The sequence below is a fragment of the Natrix helvetica genome, assembly GCF_964273705.1.
Source record: "Natrix helvetica genome assembly, chromosome: 7".
Classification (NCBI taxonomy): domain Eukaryota; kingdom Metazoa; phylum Chordata; class Lepidosauria; order Squamata; family Natricidae; genus Natrix; species Natrix helvetica.
In genome coordinates this window covers 6,918,989-6,937,485 of record NC_138558.1, presented here as the reverse complement: position 1 = coordinate 6,937,485, position 18,497 = coordinate 6,918,989, and the positions used below count along the sequence as shown (strand labels likewise).

Genomic DNA, 18,497 nt, shown 5'->3' with positions numbered 1-18,497 from the left:
TCTGAGCTTTCCTCAGCCCCCAGGACTGGACCCTATTCCCCCCCCCCCCCAACCTCCTCACTGTCCGACTCTCCTGCCAGCTCTGCTGGCGGGCCACAACAATATGCCGATTAGTGTACACTCAAAGTGACAATAAAGTTATTCTAAGTCCATTGAATCGATTGTGGTTTTTCATTGTACCTCCCCACACAGGGCACTTTCCACAGTCAGCAGGCCTTGGAATACGGCACCAATTTAGTAGGAGGGATTTCGCCAGGCAAAGGGGGCAAAACCCACTTGGGACTTCCAGTTTTTAATTCCGTCGAGGAGGTAAGAGCCCTGAACCACCTTATGCCGTGCACTGTTGGGTTATTTCAATTCCGTTTTGTCACCGTGATGTTTTCCTATGTGGCTGCTTTTAAAAAAATAGTTGTAAACTTTATCAAGTCCAAATGATCAGGCGTTTGAGCCTCATCATGCAAACTCTGTGCAGCTAAAATTGATTGCGGTAGAAGAGAATATTTGCTGCTCAGGATTGGGGTCCTTGATGCTCTCTGAGCTTGGTGGTTTTCTTGCAGACATTTTATTACCAAATTAGGTAACACCATCAGGGCTAGAAGAGAAGGGTGGGGTTGCAGAATGGAGAAGAGGAGGAGGAAGAGGACTGTGAGGTCCTCGGTGTTCTCTGAGCTTGGCGGTTTTCTTGCAGATATCTCATGACCACCCTAGGTAACATCAACAGAATGGATGGTTATCTTGTTTGTCTGAGTTCATCAGCCATCAACAGGCACATAGAGATAAACAGCATCTACATGGCATTCAAAAGAGACAACCATAAATTTAAAAGGCCACCTCATCAGCAATCAACAGCCAGATAAGCAATAAAAGGTAAAGGTTCCCCTCGCACATATGTGCTAGTCGTTCCTGACTCTAGAGGGTGGTGCTTATCTCCCTTTCAAAGCCGAAGAGCCAGTGCTGTCCAAAGACGTCTCCGTGGTCATGTGGCCGGCATGACTCAACGCCGAAGGCGCACGGAACGCTGTTACCTTCCCACCAAAGGTGGTTCCTATTTTTCCACTTGCATTTTTACATGCTTTCGGACTGCTAGGTTGGCAGAAGCTGGGACAAGTAACAGGAGCTCCCTCCGTTACGCGGCGCTAGGGATTCGAACTTCTGAACTTTCTGATCGACAAGCTCAGCATCTCAGCTACTGAGCCACTGCGTCCCTTTAATGCTACACAAACAATCAAATAGTAAACAAGACCCCAATTAAGGAACTACCAACTCAAGCAACCAAGCTAACATTAAACAACAACATAATCAAGGAACCACCCAAAAAAATCCCCACCATCACTGACAGGGCAAGCCACTAGTGGATAAAAAGACCCTTCGGTCACTGATGATGTTACCTAGATTGGTAATGAAACGTCTGCAAGAAAAGAACTTTGGCGGCCTGTGCATTTGGTGACTGAAGGTAAAATACTGTTGTTTTTTAATCTTTGAAGTCCTGAATTTTTTGAAACCAGTTCCTTGGAAAGATAGCTTTTGTCTGCCTAGGTCAGTGGTCGGCAAGCCGCGGCTCACGAGCCACATGCGGCTCTTTACACACTTTAATGCGGCTCTTCTGTGTGCCAGGCGCCCGCTCCCCTCCCTCCTCTCGGGCAGTTCAAAACAAGCGCCCCTTTCCCTTTTTTCTTTTCGACCCACAATGATTAGGAAGGATCCTGAAGTCTGGCGGGGACGAGAAGCGAGGAGGCAGAAAAAGAAATGGAGGCTAAGGAGCTTCCTCCCGCCCCCTCCCAGCAAAAATCTAACCGGGGAGCTGGGCGGGCAGTAGCAAATTAGCCGATCACGCCGCGTGGGCAGTAGCAAATTAACCGATCACGCGGCGTGATTGGCTAATTTGCTACTGCCCGCCCGGCTCCCCGGTTAGATTTTTGCTGGGAGGGGGCGGGGGGGAAGCTCCTTGGCCTCCGTCTCTTTTTCTCCCTCCTCGCTTCTTGGGGCTCCACCAATGGGAGAGCAAGGCCCGCCCAGCGCCAGGCTTTGGGCTAACAGAGAGGTCTGCAAAGTTGGCTGTTTTAAGACTGGTGGACTTCAATTCTCAGAAAGAATTCTGGGAGTTGAAGTCCACAAGTCTTCAAGCTGTCAGGTTTGAAGACCCCTGGGGTTTTTTTCCTAAAGGGTTAGGGATGCAAGGATCTTGTAACTTGACAGCTTTAAGACTTGCGTGCTTCAAATGCCAGAGTTTATTGAAACTAAAAACAGTGTACCATCCTATGTATTTTCGGTTTTAAAAATGTGGCTCTCAAAATAAATTTCAATCGTGGTTTTGGCGAGATTTGGCTCAGTTGAAAAAAAAGGTTGCCCACCACTGGCCTAGGCCCTAACTTTTAAATTTCTGAGGTTTTGTTCTCTTTCTTTGGTCCCGCACAAACCCCCAGATTGGTGGGAAACAAGGGCAGGAGCTCTTTTTCGACACGACTTAACTCATCTTTAGATTTCCCTGTCCTTTGTCACCTTCAAGCAGATTTTATAAAAACCCATTCCTTTTTGTCTTGGTTTCATTTCCTGTGTGTTTCCATTACAGCTGATTCATTTGTTGATTTGTTCATGGACCTTTTTCAAAAGATAATTGTATGTTTGATACGGCTCTTCGGCTCTGAAACGGAGATGAATAACGCCCCCCTCTAGAGTCGGGAACGACTAGCACGTATGTGCAAGGTTTTAAACCGACAGCCACATGAATGCGTGCTTCATTGATCAGCTATTTGCTGGGGGGGTCGATGGCCGAATCTCGCCCCGGGAATCCTTAAGGAAGGTCAAGGAAGGTTGACCTGGGAAAGCCAGGGGTGGAAGAACGCGAATGCCTAACCACAGAACGTGTTCTCGCAGCATGCCGGATGCCTCCGCGTAAGAGTGATTCTTTGTTTTGTAAAAGAAGTGTATTTGGATCTTAGGCTAAAGTAAAAACGGGTGCTACCGCCTCCGCCATATACGTGCCGCCGCCCTTCGCTGCCGCTGCCATCAATGAAGCCATTGACGCAGGCATCTCCCTGGTTGTGTGCATTACAGAAGGTATTCCCCAGCAGGACATGGTGCGCGTCAAACACCGGTTGCTTCGTCAGAACAAGACTCGACTGGTCGGCCCAAATTGCCCGGGAGTCATCAACGTAAGGGGGGGGGGGGGAACTTGGGAAGGAGAAGTTGATGGGCTCTTCTTCTTCTCCTTCACCCGAAGGGTTCTGTGCCATGAGATGGGTAGCCTAAGGCCAATTTAAGGGTTGGGAGTAGTAGTCCATTCTCAGTAGTGGGATCTTGAAGGTTGACTTCGTATCTCCCTCTCTTCTCTCCACCCCTTTCCTGCAGTCTTCTTCCCTCTCCTCCCTCTGCTTCTCCCTCCCCACCTCTCCTCATAGTGTCCTGCCCTCCCCTCCCCTGGCCTTTCCCTGCTCTCCCCTCCAACCTGCTCTCCTTCTCCCTCTCCTCTCCTTTCCCCTCCCCACCTCTCCTCGCCCTGTCCTGCCCTCTCCTCCACTGCCCTCCTTTCCCCTTCCCACTTTCCTCCACTCTTTTCCACTTCTCACCCTCCCTCCCTCTCCTTTACCATCTCCACCTCTCCTCACCTTGTTCTGCCCTGCCCTTTCCCTGCCCTGCCCTCCTCACCCCTTCTCCCCCTCCTCTCCTTTCCCTGCCCTGCCTTCTCCTCCTCTCCCCTTCCGAGTTTCTTCCCCTCTCTTCCCTTTCTCCTTTCCTTCCCCTTCTGTCCTCTCCCTCTTTTCCCCTCCCCTCCTCCGTCTCCCTCCTCTCCTCGCCCTGTTTTGCCCTCTCCTCCTCTGCCCTCCTCTTCCCAACCACTTTCCTCCCCTCTCCTTCCCCTTCTCTCCTCTCCCTCCCTCCCCTCTCCTCCTTCCTCTCCTCCTCCCTCCCCACCTGGCCTTCTCTCCCCTTCCCACTTTCCTCTCCCTTCCCTCTCCGTTTCCTGTCTCATCCCCTCTGTCCTCTCCTCCTCCCTGCTTCTCTCTCCTCCCCCCCAAACATGCTCCCGCTATCTTGCTGCAGTCAAATGCCTCCCCATGGCTCAGATCATTCAAACCCCCATACCTTTTTATGTAGGGTTGAAGAAAGAAGGGTATCCCATGGAAGCTGTCTTGAACTCCTGGAGGAAAAAAATATATAATATGAATCTTTGGATAATAAATACTCTAACTGGATCTTTGCCATTATCCTTAGAGACTGAATGATTCCACTTCTTATCTTCAGATTGTTCAGGGTTGGCGTCAGTGGTGGGATTCCCAATCTTTTCGTAATGGTTCTATGACAGTGTTTGCCCGCATGCCTACCGCATTTTGCGCACATATGCAGCACTCAAAGACTGCGCTCGGTGTCAGCGCTGGTGAGCTGAGCTGTTTTTTAGCTCAGCTGATGTGCGGCAATCCACTCTGTCGCGTGAATCAGCTGAGCTAAAAAAACCTAGATAAGATAGGACAGGGAACGGCGGGGTGGGAGGGCGGGGCCAACCAGAGGTGACATTTGCTGCTTCTCCGAACTACTCGAAATTTCCGCTAACAGTTTGCCTGAACTGGTCCGAACCGGCTGAATCCCACCTCTGATTGGGGTTAGGCATGGGGAAACATACCATATTTTTCAGAGTATAAGACGCTCCGAAGTATAAGATGCACCTGGCTATTGGGGAGGAAAACAAGGAGAAAAAATCTGCTTCTGCCTCCCAGCACTTTGCCTCCTTCCCACAAACAGCAAACAGTACAGACAATATACACTGTTTATAGTGTTACATTTCATATTATACTTGAACAGATGCTGTTAAAATTGATGTGGCTTTCTGGAAGTATACCTTATTCTCTGCTATTTAAAAGAAGATACAATAGCACTGGGCCTCTTCAGATCAAGTGTTTATTTTAAAAAGCTTCATTTTGTTAAGTTGTCTAGAACAATAATAAAGCAGTCTTTAAAAAATAAGTCTAATAATTTGAACATTCTATAGGCATTTGTAGTTATTGACTTGCCTCCTTGCAGCAAACAGCCTGATTAGCACAAGAAAAAAAAATCTGCTTCTGCCTCCCAGCAATTTGCCTTGTGGAGCAAACATCAAGTTTCACTTTCAGTTTAAGCCAGCCTCCCGATCATCAGCTGTTTCAGGCAGCAGGGATTGCCATAGCCTATTGCAGCCTCCCCAAGCCCCATTTTCCCCGTTTGCTGCAAGGAGGTAAATTGCTGGGAGGCAGAGGCCAAAGGGTGGCGGATGGTGGGTGGGTGGGACTACATTCGGTATATAAGACGCACCCAAATTTTCAGCCTCTTTTAAGGGGGGGAAGGTGCGTCTTATACTCCGAAAAATACGGTAAATTCAAAAATCCACTTAGCTCAGATATTCTCATTGGTTTCTCCAGATGAGGTTACACCAATATTGAGGCAACGAAGATGGAGGATGTTTACAAGCCATCGTATTCCCAAGCTGTGGTTTGGGACCTTCCTCGTTTTATAGTGAGGATATTCATGAAATATATTTCATATATATAATATATATATATTTCATATATATAATATATATATATTTCATATATATAGTATATATATATTTCATATATATAGTATATATATATTTCATATATATAGTATATATATATTTCATATATATATAGTATATATATATTTCATATATATATATATATATATATATATATATATATATATATATCATATATATATATATATATATATATATATATATATATATATATATATATATATATATATATATATATATATATATATATAAAAGCAAGCTTGATTAGCGCCACTTACGCGGGGCTGACAGTCCACGACAAACGAGTTTGAAAGTCAAGTTCTGTAGCAAATGCATAGGAAATTCTGTGCATTCTGAATCCTTGCAGAGAGAGGCTTTGTATTTCTAGAACACGCCTAGCTACTTTTCATAGGTTAACTTTTGCAACAGGTTTAAAAAGACACCTAATTGCAACCTGATCATGTTTTGGGGTTCTATTTTGTTTTTAGCCTGGAGAATGTAAAATTGGTATCATGCCTGGCCACATTCACAAGAAAGGAAGAATCGGTAAGTTCTGGAAAATAATAATAATATGGTAGGTTTTTTAGAAGTCGTCTTGCTCTGTTGCACAACCTTGTACTTTTGAATTAACATCCGTATTTTTAAAAGTGCACGGATGTAAATGAAACTGTAGATCACTCTATAAAGCCTTAGTAAGACCGATTACTGCATCCAGTTTTGATCACCATAGTATAAAAAAGACCTTGAGACTCTAGAAAGAGTGCAGAGAAGAGCAGCTAGGATGATTAGGGGACTGAAGGCTAAAACATATGAAGAACGGTTGCAGGAAATGGGTATGTCTAGTCTAGTGAAGAACCAGGGGAGACATGATAGCAGTTTTCCAATATCTGAGGGGCTGCCACAGAGAGGAGGGGGCCAAGCTGTTTTCCAAAGCACCTGAAGGCCAGACAAGGAATAAAGGATGGAAACTGACCAAGGAGAGATTCAACCTGGAAATAAGGAGAAATTTCCTGACAGTGAGAACAATCAGTCCATGGAACAGAAGTTGCCTTCGGAAGTTGTGGGAGCTTCATCACTGAAGACTTTCAAGAAGAGACTGGACTGCCATTTGTCGGAAATGGTGTAGGCTCTCCTGCTTGGGTGGGGGGTTGGACTAGATGACCTACAAGGTCCCTTCCAACTCTCCTAGTCTATTCCCCTTGCATTTTCACTGCAATCCTTAAAATCCACGATACAGCAGTTTTATGCCGCGCACACAGATATTCCTCAACTTAGGTTCGGTCGCTTAACTCTGAAATAGGAAAAAATTACTTACCACCTGTCCTCAAAGTTACAACTGCCACGCCCTCCCTATTTTCGCATGATCTCATTTCAGGTGCTTGGCAGTCCGTTCGCACTTACGGCCATTTGCCCAAGTATTCTATGGGATCACCTCTGATAAGCTCCGCTGGAGCTTGCATACACGAGGAAATTGTGCAAGAATAGTTCTGAACTTGTTCAGCTCATCCTTTGCATTGTAGGAACAGTGAAACCAACTGTCATACTCGATAACTTCATTCTCCCGTTGTTGTTTTTCTTTTTACTTTTTCAGGTATTGTATCCAGATCTGGCACTTTGACTTATGAAGCCGTCCATCAAACAACTCAAGTCGGATTGGGACAGTCCTTCTGTGTTGGTGGGTTTGAAAAGAGGCTCAGTTCATGTGTAAGACCACGCACATATGATTGTAGAAAGTACATAGACATGCTTCCCCTCTCCCCTTCTCTCTCTCTCTCTCTCTTTTTATAAAGAATGTGAAATGCCAGTATGTGGTTATGTTTTAAATCTTGATATATTTTATGATGAAGGACGTTTAAACAATTATAGTCAAATGAAAATGGAGGTATGATGATGGTAAAATGTATAAATATCTGAGTTAAAATACTTGAGTTAATATGAATTATGTTTACTGACTGTGGAAGAGATGCACAAAAGTATTTTGTAACCAACTGAAAGTCTTTTGTAACCAACTGATAGACTTTCTACAGTATGCAAAGAAGGAGGATTCTTTGTGTTGTGTCTGTTTTGAAAATTTATATGTGTGTGTGTGTATTTGTGTTACAACCCCTGGTATGCCCATATATATATATATATATATATATATATATATATATATATATATATGTATGTATGTATGTATGTATGTATGTATGTATGTATGTATGTATGTATTTGTGTTACAACCCCTGGTATGCCTAAGTCTCCCTTTATTTATTTATCAGTACAAATACAACATATACATACATACATACATACATACATACATATACATACATACATATATAGATACATACATATATACATACATACATGCATACATACATACATACATACATACATATATATATAGTATTCAGCCGGTTCGGACCGGTTTCCATGAAATGGTAGTGGCGACCTGCAGGTGGGGCCCGGCCCACCCGCCCACCCTGGCTCCAAAACATCCTATGTAGCCTCATTTTTGACGCTGCGTGCATGCCGTGTGTGAAAGCAAAGCTCATGCGCGGAAGGCTGCACGTATGCGTGAAAGGCACACACTCCCATTTACGAACCAGTTGTAAACTTATGTGAATCCCACCGCTGGTTCTCACTGCCAGGAAATTTCTCCTTAGTTCTAGGTTGCTTTTCTCCTTGAATAGTGTCCACCCATTGCTTCATATTCTGTCTTCTGGTGCTGAAAAGTGAACTTTACAGTTCTCCTGTGTGTAACCTGCTACTCTGCAAAATTGCCCTTGGGGGAAAGAGATGATATAGCTGCCTTCTATTTATAGGGCAGCAAAGGCAGCCCTTTCACCATATGAAAGATATTCCCTTACATTCCTCAGGTTGGTGGCAAGACAGAGAATAGGCTCTCAAATGTCCCCGCACAACAGTCTGGAGTCAGTGAAATAAAGGTTTAGCAAAGCATCCAGTTATATTGTAATGAGTTTTGCAATTCCAGTCAGAGTCTTCCAGATACCCCCTTGGTCAAGGTGTGGACTTAATCTATGCATGATTACTGTATTTTTCGGAGTTATAAAGCACACCAAGGTTTTGAAGAGGCAAATTTTAAAAAAAGTGTTTGCACTTTTTGGGAAAACGGGCCCGTTGTTGTTTTTTCAAAAAAAGTGCATGAATTGCCTTTAGGAGGTTTGTAGAGAGCTGCTGGGGAGTGAGGTGGGGGGCGAAATTGAGCAAAAAACGGCCCATTTTTTTTCACTCATTTCTGCCCTCCCTAGCCCCCAGGAGCTCTCTGGAAGCTTCCTGAAGGCTCTGCACAGCTGTTTTATTGAAGGGGGGGGGCATTTCGGGAGGAAAAATATGCTGTATTCAGTGTATAAGAGGCATCCAGATTTTCAGCCACTTTTTTGAGGGGAAAAAGGTGCGTCTTATACTCCGAAAAATACGGTAAGTTCTCTGAGTAAATTGTCGGCCGGGGAACCTTTCGAGTAGTTCATTTTTTACAAGTCCAATATTCTTTGGGCTGTGAAAAGAGTGAAATCTTTATTCTATACCAGGGGTGGGTTCCGGCTGCCGCTACTGCCGGTTCGCTCAGAGGCGCGCCCCCCGCACACGCATGCGCAGTGCAACAAAAATTGCTCTGCGCATGCTCAGAAGCCAAAAACAAGATGGCGCTGCCTATGGCGCTGCCGAGAGAACCAGTTCAGGGGCGTGGCAGGCCTGGGTCACTGATGGTTCCAGCAACCCAGGCCACCAAGTTATTGTTGGTTCGGCCGAACCGGTCCAAACTGATAGGAGCCCACCTCTGTTCTATATTTCTTCTGCTTTCCTTTTGAGTTCCATTCTGTTTCAATTCTGGCCAGATTTTTAAATTGGGCCATGTTTCTAAACCAGAAATTAACAAATTAACAAGAGTTGGAAGGGTTCTTGAAGGTTATCTAGTCCAGCCCCCCTCAAAAAAGAAAGCAGGAGACTTTACAGCATTTCTGACAGATGGCAGTCCAGTCTCTTGAAAGCTTCCAGGAATGAAGCTCCCGCAACTTCTGAAGGCTCTTGTTGTACAACCTTGTTGTAGCAGTATTATAGATGTTTTCTCCTTGCTACAAAGGGTTGTGGAACAACAATTACCACGGCCATTAAGTGAATCTGCAGTTGTTCAGTTAGTAACATGGTTGTGAAGTGAACCCGGTTTTTGTTGTGCCCCGCCAGTAGCCAGTGGCACCAGCAACAGATTCGGACAGTGAGGAAGTTGGGGAGGCACCTGGGCCAGTCCTGGAGTCTGAGGAAGGCTCTGAGGAGGGCTCTGTGTGGGAGGCAGAGAGGGGGCCAAGGTCGTATGCCAGTTATCAGCTGCCTTCAGAGTCAGACATCAGTGGGGCAGAGGAACAGCTGGAGCCTGTTCCCAGTGTGCGCATGCGCAGAGCGGCCAGACAAAGGGAACAGCTAAAGAACGGGCTGACTTGGGAGGAAGGCCAAAAGTGGACGATGAATGGCCCCTCCCAGAGGAAATAAAAGAGGAGCGAAAGTGGAGTGGAGTTTGCAGGAGACAATTAGTTCGCTTAATTGATTTGTGATTTTCCGAGACTCCTCGACAAGTTTTGCAGATCTCGGCCTGGCAGCTCTCCAAGCCAGAGAAGGTCTGTGACTGTAAATCCTCCCTTGAAAGACTTTGCTGGATGTGAATGAGCAGAATTCACAGTATGTTAATAAAAGGGGTTTTTGTTGGGACAAGGAGTTTGTTTCATGCTCTTGAGAAGCCTCGGTCAGAACAGTCTATGTAGGTTTTCAGTCAAAACGATTGTAAGTGTGGAAAAAGGTCAGAAGTCACTTTTTCCAATGCCGTCGTAACTTCAAACGGTCACTAAACAAACTTGTAAGCCGAGGACTATCCATGTTTATATTTTGCCCAAACCAGATGGATTGGTGATTTCTTGCAAAAAAAGCAATTGAAAAATCAACGGTTATTTAACGCTAAATCTCTTTTAGCACCTTGACAAGAGTTGATCTTTAACGGAAAGGAAACTCTTCAGTGGCTGCCGGATGCATAATGTCGCCCCTTCGTGGGTCTTTAATTCCGTTTTATTTTCTTACAGGGATTGGAGGAGATCCCTTTAACGGGACAAATTTTATTGACTGCCTGGATGTCTTCCTGAAGGATCCCCACACTAGTGGGATCATTTTGATAGGGGAGATTGGTGGGAATGCCGAAGAAGATGCCGCCGACTTCCTGAAGCAAAATAACACTGTAAGTGGGAATGTTCCAGAAATGTTCTGACTGAGGTGGAAACTTTCTGGTTTTTGAAAAGGAAGCGGGGGAAAAAATTGCTCGTTTAAAAGCTCTCTAGAGCCATTGGATTGCCCCCAAATATGTCTTTCCATTCAGGGAGATTATTATACACTTCTGTAGAAGGATTTCTGAAAAAGATAAAATTCAAACTGAAAATGTGCTTTCTTGGACGTAGTTTTCCAGAGAAGAAGACAGTCTTTTCTTATCTCCTCCTTTAGTGAAGTTGCTTTCCTTTCGTCTCCTCTCCTTTCCTCTTTTCTTTCCTCTCCTCTCCTCTCCCCTCTCCTTTTTTCACCTCCTCTCCTTTCCTTTCCTTTCCTCTCCTTCCATTCCCTACCTAAGAAGCTTTGCTACTTATCCAAGAACTAAAGAAGCTTCTTGGATGAGAAGCGAAACGTTTTCAAGGGGGGGGAAAACAAGAAAAGTCCAGTTGCCATTTGGGGAAAAAAAAAACAGTACCTTTGGGATACCCATAGGTGCATTCACAAAATATTCTGAGTGTATTTTTTTAACCAGAAGGGGAATCGCCTGACAGTGGAAGAATGGCTATCTTTCTGAGTTTGACTTCATGACAAAGTAATGTGTGACAATTTTAACAATGTTAAAATGGCAGTGTTTCATTTAATTGGCCTCTGGCGCCTCTGCTCCTGAATAAAAGTTTATAATTAGAAACTCCAAGTAGTAACCTACTACCCGAAGTAGTAACCCCAAGTAAGTCTTTCCTTATTTCCTTCTTTAGTGAGGTTCTTTTTCCTTTCCTCCCCTCCTGTCCCCTTCCCTCCCCTTCCCTTTTTCCTTTCCTTTCCCCCATCTGATTTTATTTTCCCTGCCATCTCTGCTTTTAGTTTTGTGTTATTTTTGCATTTTAAATGTTTTTAGCAAGTTATTAAAACCATTCAGAGTTGCTGCAGATCAGATACCACATACGCTTAATCTATTGTTATTACACAGTCAGCCAGAAAACTTTCCTTTTATTTCTGTCATTAACGTTTAACATGATCTCTCTATCTCTAGCTTGCCTTTTTGTTTGTTTGCTTGCTTAGTAAGAAAATTTATATGGCCGCCCAACTCCTCCAATTCCAGGTGACGTACAAACATAAAACCCGTTAAAAACAAAAAACCAACAAACCCCAGATCCTCTGGTGACAAAAATCAGACAAGCCATTTGATGGCCTCTATATCCCTCTAGAGGTCCCAGGCTCATTGGCAGAACCATGAACTCAGGGCCTTGTGAAAGCGTGTCAAAGTTGGGGCCCATCTTATCTCCTCAGGGATGACGTTCCATCAGAAGGGAGCCACCACAGAGAAGGCCCTGCTTCTTGGTCCCACTAGATGGGCTTCCTTAAGAGAAGATATTCCTAGCATTCCCTGCAATGGTGGGATCCTACCGGTTTAACAACCGGTTCGGTGATTGCGCGCGTGCACAGTTTTGAGAAAACTTACGCATTACTGCTGGGGAGGAAAACAGCTGAGCCGCGGCAATCCACTCTGCCGCACAACTCAGCCGAGAGGATATACTGTATTTTTCGGAGTATAAGACGCACCTTTTCCCCTCAAAAATGAGGCTGAAAATCTGGGTGCGTCTTATACACTGAATACAGCATTTTTGGCCTCCCGAAACTCCGCCCCCTTCACCAAAATGGCCGTGCAGAGCCTTTAGGAGGCTTTCAGAGTGCTCCTGGGGTCTGGGGAGGGCAGAAATGTGTGAAAAAATGGGCTGTTTTTGCTCGTTTTGCCCCGCCCCCAGCCCTCAGGAGCACTCTATAAGCCTCCTAAAGGCTATTCATGCCCTTTTTTGACAAAAAAACCGAGCCTATTTTTGCAAAAAACGAGCCGTTTTTCGGACGTCTGCAGAGTGCAAAAACTTTTTTTTCTTTAATTTGCTTCTTCAAAATCTTGGTGCGCCTTATACCCTGGTATGTCTTATACTCTGAAAAATACGGTAGGTCAGTAAAACAACAAGGGCCGGTGGGTGGTGATCCTTAGAGCTACCGATTTGCCTCAACAGGTCCGAACCGGTAGACTCCCACCCCTGCTCCCCTGCCTCCCTGCTCTTGTGTGTCAGGTGGATAAGACTGGGAAAAGACGGCCCTTCAAATCACCTGACCCCCCAAAACCATGTTAGAGCTCTGCACCAGCTTAATTTAAATGCTCCTTCAGCTATTCTCTCCTGCAGGTTTTTCATGGCTCAGCTGCTCCACCTTTGCTGTTTTACCTTTAAAAAGACCGAGGGAGTCGTTAGCTAAAACAGTCCAAAATTTTGCACATGCGCGTGCATATTTGGGGAGCTGTTGTTCTATCAATAGCACTACTTTTGGGCTCAGTTGGAACTCAGCACCGTTCAGGGGACTACCCAATGCCTGCTTCTGCCCTCGAATATCTCCAGCAAAAGCTGTTTTCTGTCTTCGCAGCTTAACTTTTATGGAGTTTTCACGACCGGCACAGCAGTTCTGCTCCAGTTTTCTTGGGCTCCCAAACCCCCAAGTTGCTTTCCTGGCATCCTTTCTCCGAGAGCTTAGATGCATCCTTTATTCTCTGACCGCGTTGTTAAATTAATCTCCCCGGGCCAATTGTATTTCTGCTTGGCTTTCTGAAATGTGCCTCTCTTTTTGTCTTCGCAGGGTTCGAATGCCAAACCTGTGGTCTCGTTTATAGCCGGAGTCACTGCTCCTCCAGGCAGGAGAATGGGCCACGCAGGAGCCATCATTGCCGGAGGGAAAGGTGGAGCCAAAGAGAAGATTGCAGCTCTGCAGAATGCGGGGGTCGTTGTCAGTATGTCTCCTGCCCAGCTGGGGTCCACGATGTACAAGGTGAGCCGGTCGGTTCTTGGAAAATTGGGGTAAACGAGGAGGCTTTATTTGAGGTATCCGGACAGAACCCGAATCTTGGCCATTGTGGAGTCTGCTCTACTTCTTTATTAGGTGGTGGGGGGAATGGACAGATTTGGAAGCCCTTATTCAATCCTGCAGTGTGGCTTTTCTGGCCTAGCTCACATTTCAGGTTTCTTGTGAGGTTAAAAATGAGGCAATTGTTACTTGCCAGGCTGAGACGGACTGATGGATGGAGAGACGGATGGATGATAAGTAGATAGATGACAGGGAGGGAGAGAGAACAAATAGGGAGATAATAGATGATAAATAGATAGATGATGGGTAGGTAGGGAGAAAATAAATAGGTAGATGGTAGGTAGGTAGGTAGATAGATAGATAATAAATAGGTGGATGAGAGAGGATAGAGAGAGGGGGGAGAGAGAGATAATAAATAGATGGATGAGAGAGAGGAGAGAGAGAATAAATAGGTAGATGAGAGAGAAGATAGAGATGATAGATAGATAGATAGATAGATAGATAGATAGATAGATAGATAGATGATAGATAGATAGATAGATAGATAGATAGATAGATAGATAGATAGATAGATAGATAGATGATAGATAGATAGATAAAATGGATGAGAGAGATAATAAATAGGTGGATGAGAGAGAGAGGATAGAGATAGATAGATAGATAGATAGATAGATAGATAGATAGATAGATAGATAGATAGATAAAATGGATGAGAGAGAGATAACAAATAGGTGGATGAAAGAGAGAGGGGAGAGAGAGATAATAAATAGGTGGATGAGAGAGAGGATAGAGAGAGATGATAGATAGATGGATAGATAGATAGATAGATAGATAGATAGATAGATAGATAGATAGATAGATAGATAGATAGATGATAGATAGATAGATAGATAGATAGATAGATAGATGATAGATAGATAGATGATAGATAGATAGATAGATAGATAGATAGATAGATAGATGATAGATAGATAGATAGATAGATAGATAGATAGATAGATGATAGATAGATAGATAGATGATAGATGATAGATAGATAGATAGATAGATAGATAGATAGATGATAGATAGATAGATAGATAGATAGATAGATAGATAGATAGATAGATAGATAGATAGATAGATAGATAGATAGATAGATAGATGATAGATAGATAGATGATAGATAACAAATAGGTGGATGAGGGGGAGAGAAAGAGAGAATAAATAGGTGGATGAGGGAGAGGATAGATAGAGATGATAGATAGATAGATACCGTGTTTCCCTGAAAATACAACATGTCCGGAAACTAAACCCTTGCCACATTTTTCCCGTGGGCAAAAATATAAGCCCACCCTCGAAAATAAACCCCCCCTTCGGCCAGGCAGAGCACCGCTCACTGACCTAGCGTTATTCCGAAAGCGCCAAGTCGCAGGAGCCGGGGGGGGGAGCGCTCACGTTGCTTGCCGCCTTCGGGATACCGCTAGGTTGGCGAGTGGTGTTCTGCCTGGCCGAAGGGGAGAGTTGCCGGGCGGCTGCTCCCTTGTGAACTGGCTCCCGAAGAGTTGCGCACAGTCTCAGGGGCAAAGCAGCCATGAGGTAGCCATGCCCACGAGCAGCCGCCCGGCAAATCCCCTCTCCAGCCGGGAAGAGCGCCATTCACTGACCTAGGGGGTAATCCCTAAGGCGCCAAGCCATGTGGCACTCTGCCCGCCCCCCAGCTTGGCACATTCGGGATACCCCCTAGGTCAGTGCATTGAGCTCTGCCCGGCTGGAGAAGTGGGTTGTGCGAGCGCCTGTTCCGCCCGCAGCTTCACCAAGCCCTTGCCAGGCTCTCCCAGGCCGCTGGCCGCTGCTGCCCGCCGCCGCCCCACGCATAACTTCCAAACTGCAAAACTCGGGGCCGAGTCTTTCAGCATCGGCCACTCTAGGAGTGCTCTCTATGGTGGGCCGGCTGCTGGAAGACTGTCCGGAAGACTCTCTGTCCGGCAGCCGACCCACCATAGAGAGCACTCCTAGAGTGGCCGATGCTGAAAGACTCGGCCCCGAGTTTTGCAGTTTGGAAGTTATGCGTGGGGCGGCGGCGGGCAGCAGCGGCCAGCGGTGGTGGCCTGGGAGAGCCTGGCAAGTGCTTGGTGCCTTAGGGATTACCCCCTAGGTCAGTGAATGGCGCTCTTCCCGGCTGGAGAGGGGATTTGCCGGGCAGCTGCTCGTGGGCATGGTTACCTCATGGCTGCTTCGCCCCTGAGGCTGTGCCCGACTCTTCGGGAGCCAGTTCACAAGGGAGCAGCCGCCCGGCAGCCCCAAAACAATAAGCCCTCCCTGATAATAAACCCAAGGGCATATTTCGTGGGGCAAAAGAAAATAAGCCCCTGTCGTATTTTCGGGGAAACACGGTAGATGATAGATAGATAGATAGATGATAGATAGATAGATAGATAGATAGATAGATAGATAGATAGATAGATAGATAGATAGATAGATAGATAGATAGATGATAGATAGATGATAGATAGATAGATAGATAGATAGATAGATAGATAGATAGATAGATGATAGATAGATAGATAGATAGATAGATGATAGATAGATAGATAGATAGATAGATAGATAGATAGATAGATAGATGATAGATAGATAGATAGATATGGATGAATGGGCAGACAGACAAATAGATAGAGATGATAGATAGATAGATAGATAGATAGATAGATAGATAGATAGATAGATAGATGGATGATAGATAGATAGATAGATAGATAGATAGATGATAGATAGATAGATAGATAGATAGATAGATAGATAGATAGATAGATAGATAGATAGATGATAGATAGATAGGACAGACAGACAGACAGACAGACAGACAGACAGACAGACAGACAGACAGACAAACATGTTACCCGTTTATGTTATGTTATTGTTAGCTGCCCTTAGAGCAGACAATAAAGGGGAATTTTACAGAACTACATTAACCAGGCTGTGCAGCTTATTGAAAGTTGCTGTAGCCCTCCGGATCAGCTAACAATTCACATTTGCCAGCCTCAGTCTCCTGCAGTTATACTCACCTGCCTTCTTAGGGGATCAGAGCATTTTAACAAGGTGCTGTTTGCACGCCAGGCCAGGCAGAGGCAGTCTGGGACAAAGAAAAGAGAAATGGGAAAAGAAGACGATTGGGAGGAATTTGTTGCAGCTTTGGTTGTTGTACCTGTGTCAGAAGCGCTGAGGCGCATCCAGTGTTGTGGTCTGACAGCAGAGCTGGCAGCAGACTCGGACGATGAGGAGCAAGGGGCAGTTCTGGAATCTGGGGAAGGCTCTGATGGATATTCTGCGTCGGATGCAGAGATACAGCCGGGACCATCCGACATTTTCCAGCCACCTTTGGAGGCTGATATGATGCAACATATGGGCAAAGCAGTTAGGACAGGTGAACAATCGAGGACAAGGAGTCGACTTGGGAAGCAAAGCACACATGGACGCTGAATAGTCCCTCCCTGGCTGGGGAATAAATAGAAGGAAAGGGGAACGGTGGTCGTAGGAGACAACAGTTTGTATTTCTGAAGACTTTGATCATTGTAGCTTGTGCCACAAAGACTGCTTGCCAGAACTTAATTTGCAGCCTTTCGGCTGGGAGCTCATGGCCTGGCAATTATCGCAAGGAACTGATGAGGTCTGTACTGCAGTTAACTCCTTGAAGGACTCTTGGCTGGACTTTTCGTTGGGTGAATGCCATTAATTCACAAGAGGTAAATAAAGAGGGGGTTTTCGTGAGAAGGAGTCTGTTTCTTGCTTCTGCCTAAGGCTGGTTCAGAACATCCTGGTTGAAAAGGATTAGCCAGTGAAATCACCGTTGCTCGGGGGAATGCCCAGCTCCGTTCATGCCCCTGGCAGGAGATGGAGCAAAGGATGGGAGCTCACCCCATCTGTTGACAACACCCAGGTCTCGAACGTGAGCTTGCGAACTTGAACCCAGCAGCCTAACCCCTGTGCACCCCTTGGTTAAAAACTTCCTTTTTCTCTTTTTTTTTCTTAACCCTCCAGGAGTTTGAGAAGAGGAAAATGCTATGAGAAAAGAATCTTTAAAAACGGTCGTGATGCCGATGCAAAACAAAACAAAATCACACACTCTTCACTTCCCTCCAACACGCCCTGTATTCTCCGCGTACTCCTCTTCATTTGTCGGAATACAGCAGCTCTCCGTCTTTACAAAGTCAAAATTTTAACGCCGCCAGGGTTGATTTTGGTGGGTTCTTGATTTCATACGTGATTGTACATCAATCGTCAATAAATCAATCTACTACTACGGAAATCCGATTTTTTTGAAACACGGATGCCCGGTACCCGTTTTCCTTGCATTGCTAACACATTACCTAAACGGGGGATTTAGAAAAAGAAATCCGGTACCTAAACTGTTCAGAAGTTTTACCAGCTGCTAAAATTTATACGCTAATATTGCTTTTTTGTTTGCATTTGGGGTTTTTTTATGCTTTGCGTTTGGCTGGCGGTTGCGCCTGATGCCGAGAGCTATGCTTCCTGTTGTTTGCTTCACCTATTAGTCCTCAAAACAAATTTTTTTTGGAAGCATACATTTTTCTCGGCTAATTTTCTTTTTCCAAGTTGGTCTTAAAATTCCGGGCCAGAGTGAATATTGTGGACTCGATTGTACTAAGATGTGAAACTGCAGGTGCAATTCGTATTTTGAATTGATGCGTTATAATAAAAATCCAATTTTTTGCAAAAAGCATCTTTTTAAAAAAAAAAAATTAATCCAGATACAGCAGGGGTGTCCAAACTTGGGAACTTTAAGACTTGTGGACTTCAATTCCCAAAATTCCCCAGCCAGCTCTGCTGGCTGGGGAATTCTGGGAGTTGAAGTCCACAA

General features: G+C 45.0%; 1 protein-coding gene across 1 annotated transcript in view; it reads left to right on the top strand.

Moving 5' to 3' along the window:
* Positions 1 to 17,918, top strand: part of SUCLG1 (succinate-CoA ligase GDP/ADP-forming subunit alpha) — a 25,261-nt gene extending 7,343 nt beyond the window's left edge. The window contains exons 3-9 of the mRNA XM_081960430.1: positions 193 to 309; positions 2,940 to 3,152; positions 6,016 to 6,073; positions 7,119 to 7,202; positions 10,597 to 10,748; positions 13,412 to 13,600; positions 17,657 to 17,918. Coding sequence (XP_081816556.1) covers positions 193 to 309; positions 2,940 to 3,152; positions 6,016 to 6,073; positions 7,119 to 7,202; positions 10,597 to 10,748; positions 13,412 to 13,600; positions 17,657 to 17,683 — 840 coding nt within the window. The 3' untranslated portion in view covers positions 17,684 to 17,918. The remainder of the gene's footprint in view (positions 1 to 192; positions 310 to 2,939; positions 3,153 to 6,015; positions 6,074 to 7,118; positions 7,203 to 10,596; positions 10,749 to 13,411; positions 13,601 to 17,656) is intronic.
* Positions 17,919 to 18,497: the final 579 nt, after the last annotated feature.